The sequence below is a fragment of the Salvelinus fontinalis genome, chromosome 40, assembly GCF_029448725.1.
Source record: "Salvelinus fontinalis isolate EN_2023a chromosome 40, ASM2944872v1, whole genome shotgun sequence".
In the NCBI taxonomy this organism is placed as follows: Eukaryota; Metazoa; Chordata; class Actinopteri; order Salmoniformes; family Salmonidae; genus Salvelinus; species Salvelinus fontinalis.
In genome coordinates, this window is record NC_074704.1 from 5,195,545 (window position 1) to 5,216,340 (window position 20,796).

General features: G+C 42.8%; 1 protein-coding gene across 1 annotated transcript; it reads left to right on the top strand.

Annotated features, from left to right (window-relative positions):
• The first annotated feature begins 12,495 nt into the window (after positions 1-12,495).
• On the top strand, positions 12,496-17,070 carry LOC129839205 (trichohyalin-like). The gene is made up of 2 exons (XM_055906513.1): positions 12,496-14,806; positions 16,601-17,070. The coding sequence occupies exons 1-2, from the start codon at positions 12,814-12,816 to the stop codon at positions 17,068-17,070; spliced, it is 2,463 nt and encodes an 820-aa protein (XP_055762488.1). The 5' UTR covers positions 12,496-12,813.
• Positions 17,071-20,796: the final 3,726 nt, after the last annotated feature.

A 20,796-nucleotide genomic window follows, 5' to 3' on the forward strand; every position in this document is an offset into this window, starting at 1 on the left:
TCATCAAGTGGGATGAACATGCAGGTTGCCTCAGCGACACTTGACATGAACACGGGTCCCTGCACCGACCATCCAAAGGTGCTCTCTAAAGCAACCAGCGTCTCCGTCAGCCGCTCCACTCTGCCTGATACTATCTGCCAGTAGTAGTCTGCTCCTATCAGGACAGAGAGTTTAGGATCATTGTCATCTCCTGGAAAGTCTGCAAGCTGCAGTTCCTTTCTATTGAGTTCATGTCGAATCTGTTCACCAGGAACCTTCATCACAGCAACCTTCATGCACATTTGTGGCCTGCTGGAGGTCATTTTGCAGGGCTCTGGCAGTGCACCTCCTTGCACAAAGGCGGAGGTAGCGGTCCTGCTGCTGGGTTGTTGCCCTCCTTACGGCCTCCTCCACGTCTCCTGATGTACTGGCCTGTCTCCTGGTAGCGCCTCCATGCTCTGGACACTACGCTGACAGACACAACAAACCTTTTTGCCACAGCTCGCATTGATGTGCCATCCTGGATGAGCTGCACTACCTGAGCCACTTGTGTGGGTTGTAGACTCCGTCTCATGCTACCACTAGAGTGAAATCACCGCCAGCATTCAAAAGTGACCAAAACATCAACCAGGAAGCATAGGAACTGAGAAGTGGTGTGTGGTCACCACCTGCAGAACCATTCCTTTTTTGGGGGTGTCTTACTAATTGCCTATAATTTCCACCTTTTGTCTATTCCATTTGCACAACAGCATGTGAAATTTATTGTCAATCAGTGTTGCTTCCTAAGTGGACAGTTTGATTTCACAGAAGTGTGATTGACTTGGAGTTACATTGTGTTGTTTAAGTGTTCCCTTTATTTTTTTGAGCAGTGTATAAATAAAATAAAGTTGCAGCTGTCTTTGATATGCTCAAAACGAACTAACTGCTATCTTGAAATGTTGAAAAAGTGTTTTTAAATAGCCTTTCAACTAATTTTCAAATGATAGGATGCCTAAGGGAATCATCTCCTGAGAGGAGGTTGGAGATGATTCTCTTAGCCTTTCAACTAATTTGCAAATGCCTATTTTAAAAGGATGGCCATTTAAAAACACTTTTTCAACATTTCAAGATAGCAGTTAGTTTGATGTAAAAAAAAAAAAAGATTGCTGCAACTTTATTTTATTAATTTTCACATGTTTTTGGTAAAAAAAATATTTTTGAAAATGAGTAAAATAAAGATGCAGCTATCTTTATTTACATCAAACTAAACAAACTGCTATCTTGAAATGTTGCAAAAGTGTTTTTAAAAAATCCAGGCGGATCCCACACCTTGATCACCTCTGGAGTTGAGGTTAATTAACAGCCGAGGTAATTTTTATGATGAAAATGAAAAAAGAAAAAAAAAATGAATAATATAAATAAAATGAAGATGCAGCTGTCTTTGAAATGATCAAACTGAACACACTGCTATCTTGAAATGTTGAAAAAGTGTTTTTAAATAGCTAGGGCTAATACCCTACCTGAGCGAAAAACTGGCACTTTAGAGCAGTCTAATTTTGTCAAAAATGATAAAAATTTCAACTCACAGGTACATTAATAGACCAAACACAAACATCTGTCATCTCGAAATGTCCTAAAAAGGTTCTAAACGGGCCCCCTGGGTCTACACCTGGAGAGCAGATGGGCACATCTGCACCAGAGCTGAAATTTCACCTGGAGAGCAAATACTTCAACTGACAGACAGACATTCCCTATTCCCTATATAATACTCTACTGTAGACCAGGGCCCTATTCCCTTTATAATCCTCTACTTTAGACCAGGGCCCTATTCCCTATATAATACTTTACTTTAGACCAGGGCCCTATTCCCTATATAATACTCTACTGTAGAACAGGGCCCTATTCCCTATATAATACTCTACTTTAGGCCAGGGCCCTATTCCCTATATAATCCTCTACTGTAGACCAGGGCCCTATTCCCTATATAATACTCTACTTTAGACCAGAGCCCTATTTCCTATATAATTCTCTACTGTAGACCAGGGCCATATTCCCTATATAATCTTCTACTTTAGACCAGGGCCCTATTCCCTATATAATACTCTACTTTAGACCAGAGCCCTGTTCCCTATATAATCCTCTACTTTAGACCAGGGCCCCAGTCCCTATATAATACTCTACTTTAGACCAGGGCCCTATTCCCTATATAATCCTCTACTTTAGACCAGGGCCCAATTCCCTATATAATACTCTACTGTAGACCAGGGCCATATTCCCTATATAATACTTTACTTCAGACCAGGGCCATATTCCCTATATAATACTCTACTTTAGACCAGGGCCCTATGCCCTATATAATACTCTACTTTAGACCAGGGCCCTATTCCCTATATAATAATTTACTTTAGACCAGAGCCCTATTCCCTATGTTAACCTCTACTTTAGACCAGGGCCCTATTCCCTATATAATACTCTACTTTAGACCAGGGCCCTATTCCCTATATAATCCTCTACTTTAGACCAGGGCCCAATTCCTTATATAATACTCTACTTTAGACCAGAGCCCCGTTCCCTATATAATCCTCTACTTTAGACCAGGGCCCCATTCCCTATATAATACTCTACTTTAGACCAGGGCCCTATTCCCTATATAATACTCTACTTTAGACCAGGGCCCAATTCCCTATATAATACTCTACTGTAGACCAGGGCCATATTCCCTATATAATACTTTACTTCAGACCAGGGCCATATTCCCTATATAATACTCTACTTTAGACCAGGGCCCTATGCCCTATATAATACTCTACTTTAGACCAGGGCCCTATTCCCTATATAATCCTCTACTTTAGACCAGGGCCCTATTCCCTATATAATCCTCTACTTTAGACCAGGGCCCTATTCCCTATATAATCCTCTACTTTAGACCAGGGCCCCATTCCCTATATAATACTCTACTTTAGACCAGGGCCCTATTCCCTATATAATACTCTACTTTAGACCAGGGCCCAATTCCCTATATAATACTCTACTGTAGACCAGGGCCATATTCCCTATATAATACTTTACTTCAGACCAGGGCCATATTCCCTATATAATACTCTACTTTAGACCAGGGCCCTATGCCCTATATAATACTCTACTTTAGACCAGGGCCCTATTCCCTATATAATCCTCTACTTTAGACCAGGGCCCTATTCCCTATATAATCCTCTACTTTAGACCAGGGCCCTATTCCCTATATAATCCTCTACTTTAGACCAGGGCCCTATCCCTATTCCCTATATAATCCTCTACTTTAGACCGGGGCCCTATTCCCTATATAATACTCTACTTTAGACCAGGGCCCTATTCCCTATATAATCCTATACTTTAGATCAGGGACCTATCCCTATTCCCCATATAATCCTCTACTTTAGACCAGGGCCTAATTCCCTATATAATACTCTACTTTAGACGAGTGCCCTATTCCCTATATAATACTCTACTTTAGACCAGGGCCCCATTCCCTATATAATACTCTACTTTAGACCAGAGCCCTATTCCCTATATAATACTCTACCGTAGACCAGGGCCATATTCCCTGTATCATACTCTACTTTAGACCAGGGCCCTATTCCCTATATAATCCTCTACTTTAGACCAGGGCCCTATTCCCTATAAAATACTCTACTGTAGACCAGGGCCATATTCCCTATATAATCCTCTACTTTAGACTAGGGCCCTATTCCCTATATAATACTCTACTTTAGACCAGAGCCCTGACAGACAGACAGACAGTGTGTTATAACAGAGTGATCTCACTAGGTGACAAGGTGAGTCTCTTCTCCCAGACAGACAGACAGACAGTGTGTTATAACAGAGTGATCTCACTAGGCAGCCCAGCCTCACATTCAATTCGCGCATATATGTACAAAATGTATTTCAGCAGATTTCGTGCGTTTTTGTGCATTTTTGGGGTGGTTCAATTCGTTTGAAAATACACGAATTTCTGTTCTACTTAATTCGTGCGAAAATACACGAATTTCTGTTTCTACTTAATTCGTGCGAAAAGACACGAATTTAACCAGTAGGCGACACACAAGCCGTTGCAACAACCATATACGCGATCGCCTGTATTTATTTATTTTACGTTATGAATATATAGATATTTTGTATTTTTTTAACCATAAGAGGTTATATATATATTGTCTTTATTTAATCCCTATTAAAACATTGTGGTTTTATGCCTATATGTACTGTTTTCGATTTTTTTCTGAACAGACTTTTCAGGATAGAATGAATGTAAGCAATGCATGATGGTAATGGTGTTTTATTCGGTTGTAGTTCCATGTATTTCTTAAAAAATAAACGTGTAAACCATTTTTATTGAACAGAATGTAACTGAAAATACAATGGCAGCCTTGCCATTGTCCATCAATAACAAAACATTTTTTTTTCGTATAACATTTGGGGAAACGTATGCAGTCATTGTAGTCTTCCATTTTGTTGGCCAACCAAAATTACCCAAACGTTAACCCGTAATAAGGCTAGGGTGGCTGAGTGTAAATACATGGCTCTGAGTGTAAGCACCTTTTCACTAGAAACGTTCTTGTGTTCAAATTACCGTCAGTGCGAAATAGCTAGAAAGCTTTCGTATTTCCACTTGGCTGCACCTACGGTTACGATAACGATAAATCAAGTGCAATACCTGCGTCGACCTGTGTCGAGCAGCAAAACACCGGAAAGCTTCTAGCCTACCGGAAAGTTACAAGAAGAACAAGAATAGTTACCTCATCCGGTCATGTGGCACTCTGGATGCCCCCTAAAAGCAATTTCAACCGTTTTGAAAAAATGACGCCTAGTAACCCCCAAAAAATATCAGGTGCATGAAAAGTTTGGACTTAGAATATTTTTTGAAAACCTCCATAAATCACTCAGGCAATTGACTCGAGAAGAAAAAACATAAAATATTTTCCAGAAGAAAAAACAGATTATTTTTTTAAAACCTCCATAAATCACTCAGGCCAGCACCCATTGATTTGGGGCGGTAGTATAGCGCTCCCAGAGCGGGTATGGAAGTCTGGATCCCCCCTAAAAGCATTTAAGGCTCTGTGTGTCTTTAAGCACCATACTTTTTCACTCCATCCTTGCTGTGTGTGTGTGTGTGTGTGTGTGTGTGTGTGTGTGTGTGTGTGTGTGTGTGTGTGTGTGTGTGTGTGTGTGTGTGTGTGTGTGTGAGAGAGCTTTTCTTTGACATCTGTTTAGCGAAATTACTGATTTACAGTTCATGAGGGTTGACCGATTCACACATTTAAAGTTTTGGAAAGATCTGACTTTTTTAAACCTTCGAAACAGCACCTATGACCCCATTTTAAGGCACTTCCGGTTGGCACAGGAAGCCATAAGTAAATACATATCCTGATCGGGGTATGCTTTTACAGAATCCTGAGTTTTAAGTCTATACGTTAAGAACTGACTGATTTACACAGGGTTGAATGCACTATATATCACAAACTGTTGGTTGGGTATGGCAAAACACTTTTAGGGTGATTTTATCACTTCCGGTTGCTCCAGGAAGCTTAGAATCAACACAGGTAGACCTCATAGTGGCTTGATGGTTTGCCATCGAAGACAGGTTCATAAGACATTCATAACCCACATAGGCTTCAGGTTGAATTTAGGGGTGCAGGCAATGTGTTCCTATGGGGTGAGATGTCATTGTAAACTGTTTGATGTAAACACCTTCTTTTAACTGTTAAGGGTTAATGCCACACGGTCAATGTTAGGCTTGCACAGAGACCTTAGGAATGTTCCTGAGGTCAAATTGTGCTTCTAAACCTTAACAGTTCTCTCTCTGTCTCCCAAAAGCAAAAGACTTGAAATGTAGGTCAAGGGTCATCTTCTTGTCACTGTCGCTGCGCTCAGACCGAGCAAGCTACGGTCAAGCGGGGCATCTCGTTGAACTCGGCACGGCTATGGTGATGTCATTTTAGTGGTGATTTCAGAATGCTATTTTGGTGGTTTTTCACTGTTGAAACATATTGCAAATCCACAAAAGTCAACTAGCAAGTCAGTGTCCATCAGCTAATTAGATATTTTCAGACACCAAGCTGATACCATCTGACTCCAAACTCACTTTTTCCAACTCGTTTAGAAGCCAACTATCACATATTTCAGAGCAGGCCCAAAATTCACAGCGCCTTCCATTAAACCATAATAAAACAAATAATACGTAGTTATGTTCTAGCTGCGGGTCCAGTTTTCACATTATGTTTAGCCCTATGTGAGGCGACCTCGAATCCCAAGTTTCGGCTCGATAGGTCATTCGGTGCCCGAGCAAAACCTTAATTGGTGCTGAAATTCCACTTTTTTCCATGCCTTGCTACGGGGTCCTTGAATGAGCTATCGAACAGAAATGTCGGGGTCCGTCTCTATGGGCCGAGCCGGTTTCAATGCACCTAGTCTTGCAACTCTGAGACTTTTCTAAATGTCACCATTTTGTAATGCTCAAAATGAATTGAAGTCAATGCAAATGCACCGAGGCTTTTTATCGGTCCGAGAACCTTCTAGAGCCATATAACTCACCATGCTTAATCGACCTGAGCTCTAGAACAGGTTTGTAAAGTTTCAGAACTCTAGGTCTGAGGGTTCTTTAAAAGTTCAAACAAAAGTAAATATTGCAGGCACTGTCTGCCTCTAAGCCCCTCAGTGTGTCACTCCATCCTTTCTGTGCGGGTGTGTACATTTTTCCTTGAAATCTGATGGGATGAATGACTGATTTACAGTTCATGAGGGTTGCCTATTCACATATATTAAGTTTTGGAAAGATTTGACTTTTTTAACCCTTCGAAACAGCCCTTTTGACACCAATTATGGCACTTCCGGTTGGCACAGGAAGCTGAAAGTAAACACATATCCTCATTGGAGTGGGCTTTTACAGAATCCCGAGTTTTAAGTCTATACGTTAAGAACTCACTGATTTACATAGGGTTGAATGCACTATTTCTCTCAAACTGCAGGTTGGGTATGGCAAACACTTTTAGGGTGATTTAACCACTTCCGGTTGCTCCAGGAAGCTTAGAATCGACACAGGTAGATCTCATAGTGGCCTGATGGATTGCCATCGAAGACAGGTTCATAAGGCATTATTAACCCACATAGGCTTCAGGTTGAATTTAGGGGAGCAGGCAATGTATTCCTATGGGGAGACATGTCATTGTAAACTGTTTGATGTAAACACCTTCTTTTAACTATTAAGGGTTAATGCCACATGGTCAATGTTAGGCTTGCACAGATCGGGAGGACCTTAGGAACGTTCCTGAGGTCAAATTGTGCTTGTAACCTTAACGGTTCTCTCTCTGTCTCCCAAAAGCAAAAAACTATGAAATTGAGGTCAAATGGTCATTTGGGTCCTTCTTCTTGTCCCTGTCGCTGCACTCAGACCGAGCTAGCTACGGTCAAGCAGGGCATCTCGTTGAACTCGGCACGGCCTGGAGATAATGGCAATGCCATTGCAGGCTTTGTGTGTCTTTAAGCACCGTACTTTTTCACTCCATCCTTTTATCCCCTTTTCTTCGTGGTATCCAATCGCTAGTAATTACTATCTTGTCTCATCGCTACAACTCCTGTATGGGCTCAGGAGAGACGAAGGTCGAAAGCCACGCGTCCTCCGAAGCACAACCCAACCAAGCCGCACTGCTTCTTAACACAGCGCGCCTCCAACCCGGAAGCCAGCCGCACCAATGTGTCGGAGGAAACACCGTGCACATGGCCCCCTTGGCTAGCGTGCACTGCCCCCGGCCCGCCACAGGAGTCGCTGGAGCGCGATGAGACAAGGATATCCCTACCGGCCAAACCCTCCCTAACCCGGACGATGCTAGGCCAACGGACCTCCCGGTCGCGGCCGGCTGCGGCAGAGCCTGGGCGCGAACCCAGAGACTCTGGTGGCGCAGCTAGCACTGTGATGCAGTGGCAGAGCTTCGAGACCCACTTAAAAAATGTTCGTCTGAACACACTGCAACTGGATCTGTAATATTTTTTTTTTTTTACTCCTTTTTTGTGAACATGACCAATTTGTCAATGTACGATTTCTCTTAAATTACGATAGATAAATGGCTGGTTCTTTTTTTCCTGACACCGTATGCTTATGTACTTTGACGTGAAGCGGTCAAATTAGCACCCTACTTTACGTTTTTGACCTTTAATCCCAGAAAAATGGCCATAACTCAAAAAGCGTTGAGGCCTCGACGCCATCTTGTTCGGGGCCAACTGTCCATTACGTCTTCGAAATATTTTCCGTTTAGGAGAAAAGGCCACATGCATTTGCAATGTGCTTGTGCATTTGCAATATTATTTATTTTCCCTCTGGATGGAATTTCCTAGACTGCGGAAAAATGACCAAAATGTGTTATTTTTATAAAACGGAAACCGAACGTCCGAGAGATTTAGTTTGATGACTTCCTGAAAGATCTCTCCCCCGCGCACGGCCCGACTCGTCCGCGAATTTTAGAAACGTTGCAGGACGTCTAGTAAGGGACCTTACATTTGCAATGTGGCGTTTCTCACAAACCATATGGCGAGTGCTAAAATGTTCCCTTAAGGTATGGAAAGGCCTTGGAAAGGCCATAAGTGTAAGCCAACATAATTCATTATTTTACATTAACATGTAATACATGCATTATGAAGAAAATGGTGTAATTTAGGCTCCACGAAATATGAAATGGGTTATGAAGAAAATCGTGTATGGTTGCCTACATGACAAAAAGGCGTTCTGATTACAAGTGCACCAGTATCCAAAGTATTAAGCGAAATCAAGCACAGAAAACAGCATTGGCATTAATAAAACAATATTTCCCACAAATTAAGTCGCAGGTAAATGTGCGTCTTTTCTCAAAAATTCTGTTCAGCAAGTCTAAAACAGTACATATAGGCATACAACGACACATTTTAAAACATGGTTAAACAAAGACAACATTTCTGTATATTCATGACGTTGAATTAGCCATTAAGAAGAACAAAAATGAAATACAAATTATCGCCTCTACATGGTTGTTGCAACGGCTTGTGTGTCGCCTACTGGTTAAATTTGTGTCTTTTCGCACGAATTAAGTAGCACAGAAATTCGTGTATTTTCAAACGAATTAAACCACCCCAAAACACCCCAAAAATGCACAAAAACGCACGAAATCTGCTGAAATACATTTTGTACATATATGCGCGAATTGAATGTGAGACTGTGTTGCACTAGGTGACAAGGTGAGTCTCTTCTCCCTGACAGACAGACAGTGTGTTATAACAGAGTGATCTCACTAGGTGACAACTCAACGGGCTATGCTCATCTCCCCAATAGCCGACAGACAACTTTCCTAATTGCAATGTCATTAATGTGACAGATATGTACAGTATAATAAGCATAGCGAAGAAGAAAAATATCCTACTTCTGACGCACAGCAGAGACATCGCTGCTGAGATTTCCCCTGGAGCAAGAGTCCCTCCAGAATTTAAAAACACTCATTGCGTTTCAATGAATGTACTCCCCAAACGCTTGTTGCATCGTCAACTATCCTCGCAGTCCCTTGGGACTTCAGCGGAGGGATGATGCGCTGCTGCCATTTACTTGGATGAGAAGTTGGACGAACGCTCCTCCAGCTGACGGTACGCAATGGTGGAGAACTACAGTGTGGTGATGTGTCGTTCACAGAACTAACGGATCTTTTTGAACGGATCTTTTTGTTGAACGTCTGGAACCGCATCGGTGAAAGAGCCATTCATCTGGCGCTCTGATTTGCATACTGCTACTAGTGCTTGTTGAGCTCAGAACAACGTTTTTCTACAGATAAGTTACAACATCATTATCTAAAGGGGGTGAATACTCACTGCAGAAACAATAAATAGTGTGGAGAGCGGGTCAATCTGGTCCACGAGGATTTATTTCATGCTTATAAACGAATGCTTCATTTTTTACGCGCATTTCACGATCTGACTTAATGGTAGCCTACCTTTTGGCTTTTACATTGAATATTTGCAATTTTTTCATTGTTCTAGATTTATTTTAAGCATTTTAAAGGTAGATCCGTTTATGAGCTAAATGAACCCGCTCTTTTACTTGAACGGAGCCAAATGTACCGGCTCACCGAATAGACTCAGAAAGCCCATCACTACTACAGCGGAGAGGTAAAATCCAAACAGAGCACCACAATCAACAGGCACGCTCAACAGACAGGCGGTTAGGGCGTTGGGATTTGACTGTCACAGGGACCAACTAATAAGAGGTTATAATTCATTGGAATTGTTGTGATTGTATGTTTGTCTGTACAGTTATGGCTGTCCTGTTATTATTTTGTGTCTTGATCAATAATGAGTAGCTAAACCATATCGACTTTTGGACACTGATGCGCAGGAGAACCCCTAGCTGTCAATCAAGCAGGCGCCGGTGAACGGATTATGACGCTCAAGCGTTCCAAATGACGCAACAATACAGTTCCAGAACAGAGAAAGTTAATGCGGAAGATGTTGTTCGGTTCCACACTAAAACTGCTGTTTGACAAGTGGGATTTGAGGTGAGTCAAATATTTACAAAAGTTTACAATACATTAACCATCCGCTAGCCTACTTAACCTATAATTCTGTCATGGTAAGATAACACATGTGAAAGTGAACGTTAATGTATTTGAAATATTTTTTATGCCATTATCTAGCTAGCCTTATAAAATACAATTATTAATTATGGAATTGTTTTTTTTCTGTTGCTATCAAATCAATCCATCTGTATTTACTCTTCTGTCTGTTTGTCTTGTTGACTTATCCGTCTGTCTGTCTGTGTACTGTCTAGCCAGCATATGCCAGAAAGGTTCTTTCACATAGGCTCATATTCACAAAGTCTCATAGAAGGAGTGCTGATCAATAATCCGTTTTGTCTTTTAAATCAAACTGAATCCGTTTTGATGGACAGGAGGGGACCTGATCCGAGATCAGCACTCCTACCCTGAAACACTTTGTGAACACAATCCAGGTGTACTGTGATTATGAAGTTGTTATGTATTATTATACTAGTCGTGCTGATGCATGATGGGTTGTAGGCTAGAGCTTGAGTACTGTAGTCCAAAGGCTGTTTCTGAATGCACTGACCTGGTGAGTAAATGTTGTGTACAATGGCGCCATCTAGTGACAGAAACATAGAAACACACATTGTTGCTGAACGAAGGCATCTCTTTATTTTCCAGAAATAAAACTTGTAGACCTTTCCTGCAGTCTCTGAGGAGATGGACACCTCTTCTTGTTCTGGACGATCTCCGTCTCCTACTGGGACTGTCTTCGTACCCCCTCCTATCATGTGGAACAGTCTGTAAGTCATTCATCACATAACCTAGCTCTGGTCCAGGGCATTATGTGCGGCTTGCTGAAGGAAGGCTCAGTGTCTGCAAGCTGTACGTAACGCCCTGGACCAGAGCTACACATTACCCACCTCTGGCCATCATGGACAGTCAACTCATCACATTCACGTACTGTAAGTCACAGTTGAGTGAGTTGTGTGATTAAAGGCAGTTTAATTGATCAGAAGTTTAATTATTATTGTAATATTGTAGTAAATTGTCTGAGTTCACTTCCTAAAAATTGTGTTGACATTCCTTTGCTCCCAGATACAAGCAGGCAGAGATGGAGGTTCAGTTCCTGAGGGAAGAGAAGAAGACCTGTACAGAGAAGGAAGCCCACATGCTTGAGTTGAGGGGGAAGGATCGAACGATCCGAAATCAGAAGAAGGAGATGGACAGACTTCAAGTGTGCCTCTGGGAGGAGGAAAAGAAGAAGAGGAATGGTGGAACGGAGAAAAACGAGATGATTGAACAACTACAGTCTGAGACAGACCATCTCAGAGCCCTTTTGAAAGATGAAAGGAGGAGAAGAAAAGTAGAAAGGGGTATTATGAAAGAGTGGAAGGCTGAGATCCTGAGACTGAGGGAGGCAGAGAGCCACAGGGAGGCAGAGAGCCAGAGGGAGGCAGAGAGCCACAGGGAGGCAGAGAGCCACAGGGAGGCAGAGAGACACAGGGAGGCAGAGAGACAGAGAGAGGCAGAGAGAGCCACAGAATGGGAGAACCAGAGAAAAATGCAGGAAGTCAACAGACTCAAACAACTGCTGGAGCTGCTGATGGTGGACCTACAACTGGCCCACGTAAGACATGTCATTGTTATTATTAAAAGGCAGTGTATATTCACCCGGATGAAAATGAATGGCGGCAGTATGCTAACCCAATGTTAACTTTTATGCCTTTCCTAAACGTTAACCCTTACCTTAACCTCACTGAAACTATACCTAGCCTTTACCATAACCCAACCCTAGGTCCTAAACCTAACCATCATTTATCTCAACCCCTACACCTTTCTTCTGCCGGTTGAATATCCACTTCCTTATTAACGTCATTACTGTTGTTGTTGTTGACAACTGTATCTGTGCAGGTTGTAAATAATTGCATTAGTGAAATATCATTTGTAGTAGTAATTTCTACAAGCATAAACATCAGAGGCAACATTAAATTGCAACGGGAATTTCTCAAACCCCTAACTGAATGGGCAAGCTAGTTGTGTGTTTGTATTTGTACACATTTTGGACATAATTGATTCCATAAAATGTCTCGTAATTTTTTCAAACCATGTCAATACATTAATTGACAATGAATTGTCCAGATGAATTGATCAAAATGACCCTGCTGTTGATGTTGTTCAGTGTTTGATTCAATTACCTAGGTCTAAGTTGTATTTCTATGTATCATTCTCTGCAAATGCTTTGAAAGTATGTCTTGGTCATAGATTATCACTAATTTAACCTTTTAAATTTAAGCAAGAGATAGAGAGATTGAGGCTATGGCAGAAAGTCATGGAGGATCAGCGACCAAGACTGGCCTGGAACAACAAACCTATTGAGACAGAAAGAGAGAGGGAAAGAGAGAGGGAAAAAGAGAAAGAAAGGGAGATGGAAAGGGAGAGAAAAGCAGAATTGGAAAGACAAGAAATGAAGAAGAAAGTGAAACAGGCAGAAGAAACGATAAAAGTGTTAGAACGAGAGATTGAGAGATTGAAAGAGACTGAAAAGGAAATCATATTTGAAAGAGAAAGAGACATGCGTATTGCAGAGAATGAGAAAGTCAAACTGGTTAACGAAAAGGTGAAAGAGTTAGAGAGAGAGGTTGAGAGACTGAAAAAAGATATGACAACAAAAGAGATGCAATACAAAATCAAATTTGAAAGAGCGAAAGAAGCGTATAGAAGACAGAATGAGAGAGTGAAACAGGTTAACCAAAATGTACTAGTGTTAGACAGAGAGGTTGCGAGAATGAAAGAAGAGATTAGATTGAAAGACGAGACTGAACCAGAGAGAACATTTGATAGAGACAGAGAAAGAGAAAATGATTGGAGACGAAGTGAAGAGGAGATGAAAAATAGAGTGGAGAGAGAGATGGAGATGGAGACAGCCCTCATCAATGACAAAAAGACGTCTGAATTGGAGGAAGTCTTCAAGAAAATCAAGGAACAGCTGATAGAATTAGAAAATATGGAAACAGACAAATATAAATGGAAACAGAACCAAATGGACATGAAGGAGAAGATGGAGGGTGAGAACAACAAACAGAAAGAGATAGAAAGAAAGAGAATGGAGAAAATACCAAAACAGAGACAACAAGAAGATGAGAAGAAGAAGGAGATGGAGAGAGAAGAAGAAGAGGAGAGACACAAACAGAAGCACATAGAGATGGAAGAGGAAGAAAGAGGGAGTGAAAAAGAGAAACAGAGAGAGATCAAAAGGAAGAGAATGGAGAAGAGACAGAAAAATATGGAAAGAGAAGAAGAGAGACAGAGAGAGATTGAAAGAGAGAATGAAGAAGAACGATGTAAACAGAAGCAAATTGACATGGAGAAGGAGGAAAGAGAGAGGGAGAACAATACACAGAGAGAGATAGAAGAGATACACAGAGGACAACAACAAGAGGAGAGACAAAAACAAATGGAGAAGGAGAAAGAAAGGGAGAAAGACAATGAGAATCAGAGAGAGATGGAATTAAAAGATCGGCAACAGAAAGAGATGGAGAAAGAAAAGATGATCATGAGAGAGAGGGAGGAAGCAGGAAGAAGAAAGGAGGGGCAGAAAAATATTTTGGGGGAAATTGAGGGACAGAATGAACTGGAGATAGAACAGGAGAGAGAGATGGAAGACAAGCATGAAGTGATTAAGGAAGCAGAGGAAGAGTACAGGGAAAGAGAAGAGAGAGCAAAGGAAGTAAGCATGAAGAAACATGTAGTAGTGAATGTTAAAGCAAAAGCACGGGAAGTCTTCAATAGACGTAAAGAGAGAAGGTTAGAAGTGTTGAAGGGGGAACGAGAACACATAGAAAGAGGACAACAAATCAGGAGGGAGAAGGAGGAAAGACGACTGGAGATGGAAAGAAAACAGGAGAGGGCAAGACAACAAGAGGAGCAGGATAAAAAACAAGAGATTGAAATTGCTAGACAGAAAGAAATGTTCAGACTAAGAGAGGAGGAGAGGCAGAGAGAGGAAGAGAGAGAGGAGGAGAGAAAGAGAGCCGTTAAAGGCCATTTAGCTTTAATCAGAGAGAGAGAGATAATAGAGGCAAACAGAAGAGAGGAGATGGTGGAAGAGGAAAGAAGGGAATTCCTTGAAAAGCACAAGAGGGGTGACTTAGAGGAGGAGGAGGAAAAGGAAGAAGACAAGGAGGACATTCTCCCACCTGATAAAAGTATCCGAAGGAGAGCTGTGGGCTGGATAAATAAGAAGTGGGAGAAGAGGAACCTCAAGAAGATCGAGAGAACCTATCAGAGAGAAGCTGAGGAGGGCTATAAGATCGTCCACATAGGTAAGACCTGTTTTCCCTCTGCTTATGACATCATCCTCTTTAGTCTCCTCTACACACATCAGTTACACACCAGTCATCATGTTGCATCATTGTTTCAATATAAAACTACAGTGTAAAGAATATGTTAGCTGACATGGCTAATTGAGTGACTGACTGACATAACAAGAAACATACTGCTGATGTAACAACCACGTGTTTAAATGGTACATTGTGTCATCTACTAGTCTAACTCTCAAGACTAAGTAGAGACCCAGATAGAGTTGTGTCATCTACTAGTCTAACTCTCAAGACTAAGTAGAGACCCAGAAAGAGTTCCTAAAACACACACTAAAACGTGTTTTGGGGGGATCCGGGGGCTTCTAGTGTCCATCCGCCCCTAAGCGATCACATGTGCCCTACTAGTGGCCATGCGGCCCTAAGCGATCACATATGCCCTACTAGTGGCCATGCGGCCCTAAGCGATCACATATGCCCTACTAGTGGCCATGCGGCCCTAAGCGATCACATATGCCCTACTAGTGGCCATGCGGCCCTAAGCGATCACATATGCCCTACTAGTGGCCATGCGGCCCTAAGCGATCACATATGCCCTACTAGTGGCCATGCGGCCTTAAGCGATCACATATGCCCTACTAGTGGCCATGCGGCCCTAAGCGATCACATATGCCCTACTAGTGGCCATGCGGCCCTAAGCGATCACATATACCCTACTAGTGGCCATGCGGCCCTAAGCGATCACATATGCCCTACTAGTGGCCATGCGGCCCTAAGCGATCACATATGCCCTACTAGTGGCCATGCGTCCCTAAGCGATCACATATGCCCTGCTAGTGGCCATGCGGCCCTAAGCGATCACATATGCCCTACTAGTGGCCATGCGGCCCTAAGCGATCACATATGCCCTGCTAGTGGCCATGCGGCCCTAAGCGATCACATATGCCCTACTAGTGGCCATGCGGCCCTAAGCGATCACATATGCCCTACTAGTGGCCATGCGGCCCTAAGCGATCACATATGCCCTACTAGTGGCCATGCGGCCCTAAGCGATCACATATGCCCTACTAGTGGCCATGCGGCCCTAAGCGATCACATGTGCCCTACTAATGGCCATGCGGCCCTAAGCGATCACATATGCCCTACTAGTGGCCATGCGGCCCTAAGCGTTCACATATGCCCTGCTAGTGGCCATGCGGCCCTAAGCGATCACATATGCCCTACTAGTGGCCTTGCGGCCCTAAGCGATCACATATGCCCTACTAGTGGCCTTGCGGCCCTAAGCGATCACATATGCCCTGCTAGTGGCCATGCGGCCCTAAGCGATCACATATGCCCTACTAGTGGCCTTGCGGCCCTAAGCGATCACATATGCCCTGCTAGTGGCCATGCGGCCCTAAGCGATCACATATGCCCTACTAGTGGCCTTGCGGCCCTAAGCGATCACATATGCCCTACTAGTGGCCTTGCGGCCCTAAGCGATCACATATGCCCTGCTAGTGGCCATGCGGCCCTAAGCGATCACATATGCCCTACTAGTGGCCATGCGGCCCTAAGCGATCACATATGCCCTGGCACTATACAAAGAATAGGTGCCATTCGGGACTCATGTTCAACTTAGGGTCAATTCGGGAATTATTGCACTTTATTGACAAATTCCATGCCTTGCTCAACTGAAAAGAGTAAAGAATCATTGAGATTAAATTGTGTTTTCTATTCTTCATTCCCTGTGTCCATTACATTTAAGTTGATACCAGATCCCTAAGTTGAATGTGAACTCTACTTCTTCACCCCTACCAGCCATCCCTGGACACACAAGGCTAACAGCCACTATGACACGGGCAGAGAGAGAGAGGGAGAAGAGGAAGGAGCTGCTGAAGGCTGAGAAGAGAAGGAAGAAGATGGAGGATTTTAATAAGCAGTGGAGAGAGCAGTCCCTGCTTAAAAAACAAACTCATCAGAAACTGAAGGAGGAGAGGGGGAAGATGAAGGGACATTACCTGGAGCAGATGAATCTGGAGGCTGATGCTCAAATCAACACCCGGTGTCTAACCACCCAACACAGCCACGATTATCTGGAGACAACACAGCCCACTGGATCTGGAGATGACCACCAGGAAAGGCCAAGGAGGCAACAGGCATGGGCAGAGAACCAGGAGGGGAGTTCAGAGAACCAGCAGGAGTGGCCAGAGAACCAACAGGGGGGGGGCAGAGAACCAACAGGGGGGGGGCAGAGAACCAACAGGGGGGGCCAGACAGCCAGCAGCTAGAAGCTCCAGAAGAGGCTGAAACATCAGAGCCAACCTCCAAGAACAAGAAAAGGCCAGGCATCTGGAAGAGAATTAAGATGGGGTAAAGAATGTTTAAACATCTATTCATGTTTTACACTGTTAATATATATGTTGTCACTTTAAAAAGTGACATTATCCAAATGTGAGGGTTTAGTGTACATGCAACACACATGTAAATATATAGATACTTACCTGTCTCTGATGTCTTACAGCATTCCTGACCCGCTGTCTGCCTAGAGCTGGAACATGTAAATATATAGATACTTACCTGTCTCTGATGTCTTACAGCATTCCTGACCTGCTGTCTGCCTAGAGCTGGAACATGTAAATATATAGATACTTACCTGTCTCTGATGTCTTACAGCATTCCTGACGTGCTGTCTGCCTAGAGCTGGAACATGTAAATATATAGATACTTACCTGTCTCTGATGTCTTACAGCATTCCTGACGTGCTGTCTGCCTAGAGCTGGAACATGTAAATATATAGATACTTACCTGTCTCTGATGTCTTACAGCATTCCTGACGTGCTGTCTGCCTAGAGCTGGAACATGTAAATATATAGATACTTACCTGTCTCTGATGTCTTACAGCATTCCTGACCTGCTGTCTGCCTAGAGCTGGAACATGTAAATATATAGATACTTACCTGTCTCTGATGTCTTACAGCATTCCTGACCTGCTGTCTGCCTAGAGCTGGAACTCGAAGAAGCCACAGTTCCACTGAGGTTACATTGGTCATTAAAAGTGTCGCCCAATAATTCCTCCTCCTCTTTAAGTCATCAAGCCACATTTCCTCCACAAAACATGATCGTCTCCTCAAGCCAGCAAGTATCCTCTTTATCAGGCAACAAACCATCGAAGGTCAGTGACTCTCCTCCCCAGAGCAGAGGTTCTCATCTTTATCCTAATTAAATTCATCTCTGCTCACCACCTCTACTGTCCTAGAAAATATCCCAAAAATGGAAATGGTTTAAACAGAAGTCCTCCCCTCAGATCAGTGGCTCCACAAGCCAGAGTTTCTTATCTTTATTCAAGTTGAAGGCAACTCTGATCATTTCCACCACCTCACCTGTTAAGGGGAGGTGCTGAAAAGGAGGTCTGGGAGGAGGTCTGCAGGTAGCCTGGACCGGACCGGTAGCAGCTAAGCTGCTGGCTCCATCCCCGGGCAGAGCTACTCAAGTCAGGCCAGTGATGTTTGACGATGTCCTTTTTGTTATTAAAGTTTTACGTTTTAATAAAAGCATTACATTTAAAAAACAATATTGTTGTTACGGTGTGGATTGTTTTGTTATTTCATTAGAATTGAAACATCCAGTAGTCATGGTAGATGTTAGACTTTCAATGAGACACCTAACATTGCATCAGTTTGCTACAATGTGTGACATGTTATATTAGAGAGGAGTCCTCTATACACATCTATTTTAGACCATAGGAGAAATATCAGATTGAAATAGCTTCTCTAAGAATCTGAGGAGAGAGCAACAGTGGACGCATCGTTAGCTCTCCCACCTCCAGTTCAGTACTTGGGTCATTCCACCAGTTGAGCACCTTTTGGGGAGTGTAACTTTTATTTCACCTAATTCTAACATTCTGTCATAAAGAGCACATGTTCAACTTAATAAAACACATGTTCTCCCATCTCAAAAGTTAAAAAAAATACATACTATAGCAAGTGCCTATTAAGTGCCAAATAAAGTGACAGGGTTGACTGTAACAGAGTTGACTATTTCATTTAGAATCAACCATAGATGCCCATGTGACAGGGGGAATGGAATGCAAGCTTACCAAACAAATGTCAATTGTTTAAAGATTTCTAGACTGTCTATCTATAGGTAACAGGGTTGATGTGTTATAATTCACCCAGTGGTGATTGCAGCATGTACATCTTGGTGGGGAAAACTCCCCCAAAATGTTTTAGATGAATGCCAGCAAAGCCACTACACAACACAACACTAAACAATACATTAATTGCACTATAACTTTGACAAACGGTGCCCACAAACTGTTAGGGTCGACATAAAGCTATCCCAACAGCAGAGCTTTCTTTTCAGCACCATGGAGTGAATCCTTTTTAAAAAACATAGCTGATATGGCTGACTTGCTTAAACAAATGTGGTTTCTAATGACAGTTGAGATGTACAAACTATGGCATAAGGGGACAACAAGTGGACTACAGGCAATCCGTAATTTTGATGAAGACATTAATGAGAGAGCTGTACGGACCCAGTCAATATAACCGTTAGTTCAGCACTTTAGAAATGTTGATTATGGGCCGCTCTTACAGTATTCTCCCTGTACACCAAGTCATAACTCTATGTAAGCAGACTTTGAAAGCTCTTACAATATTTGATGATGACATTTCTCTAAAGGCTATAGTCTACATGTGCAGCACCAAGTCAGAGCAGTAGGCTAAATTATGAGAGGGGAAAGGGACCAAATTATTCGTGTGAGGCACATGGTCTATTAACACCTTACTACATTTACATTTACATTTAAGTCATTTAGCAGACGCTCTTATCCAGAGCGACTTACAAATTGGTGCATTCACCTAATGACATCCAGTGGAACAGCCACTTTACAATAGTGCATCTAAATCTTTTAAGGGGGGGGGGGGGGCAGAAGGATTGCTTTATCCTAGGTATTCCTTGAAGACTACACAACATACACTTAGTATTACTTTCTTAGCTACAGTATACACATCTCCCTGGCATAGTACATCATTTATAGAGCAGCATCCAATACATTTTTGGACTCACCTTGTTGTGATGTGCTCACTTGAACAGGAAGGTGTCCCGGCTCTACCAGGGGCTTGAGGTGGTCTCCCACAGCTCTGCTGGTGGAGTGGTAAACACCATCCCCGGCTCTACCAGGGGCTTGAGGTGGTCTCCCACAGCTCTGCTGGTGGAGTGGTAAACACCACCCCCGGCTCTACCAGGGGCTTGAGGTGGTCTCCCACAGCTCTGCTGGTGGAGTGGTAAACACCACCCCCGGCTCTACCAGGGGCTTGAGGTGGTCTCCCACAGCTCTGCTTATGTCATGTTCTGTGGCCTTGCTGTTCCATTTCTTCACTGCCCCTGCAACACAGAAATAAACGCATTTCGTAATATTATATAAAACATTAAAAGTAATGTATTTGGAACATCTATGGCCTCAGTTACACCTGGCACCTAAATGTGACTTCTGTCATCTGATCACTCCAAGCTGCATTCGGTTCAGATCTACCAGGATGGGCCTTTGACATAGTCTGGATGCAGTCAGTTCACTGAATATAAATAAGCAACGTAAAGAGGTGGGGTGAATGAGTGGGGAAAAGTACATTTGACACAAATGACCTTAATAATAACAAAGAACAAATGTGTGTGTCTGAGAGGAAATTAACTTTCATACAGCCAAAAGGGGTGAGAAATTACACCAATATCTGTGGACAATTTGCACTAATGTAAATAAACATAGATGATGGAACATATTCCCTTTAGCTGACGTGATGAACCACTAAGGGGACATAAATATTTACCATCTAAACCATGCGTGACCTCTCACCTCTCTGGCTGTAGAAGTGTTCTTCCTAACCAGTCCCTCAACAGCTCTCTGACTGAGCTCCACCCTCACTGGGTCTTCAGAGGAGAGGAAGGCTGAGGAGGGATGGAAGGATGAATGGATCAGTCAGTCAATAAAGTGTAGAGCTGCTGTCTATGCTGTCTGA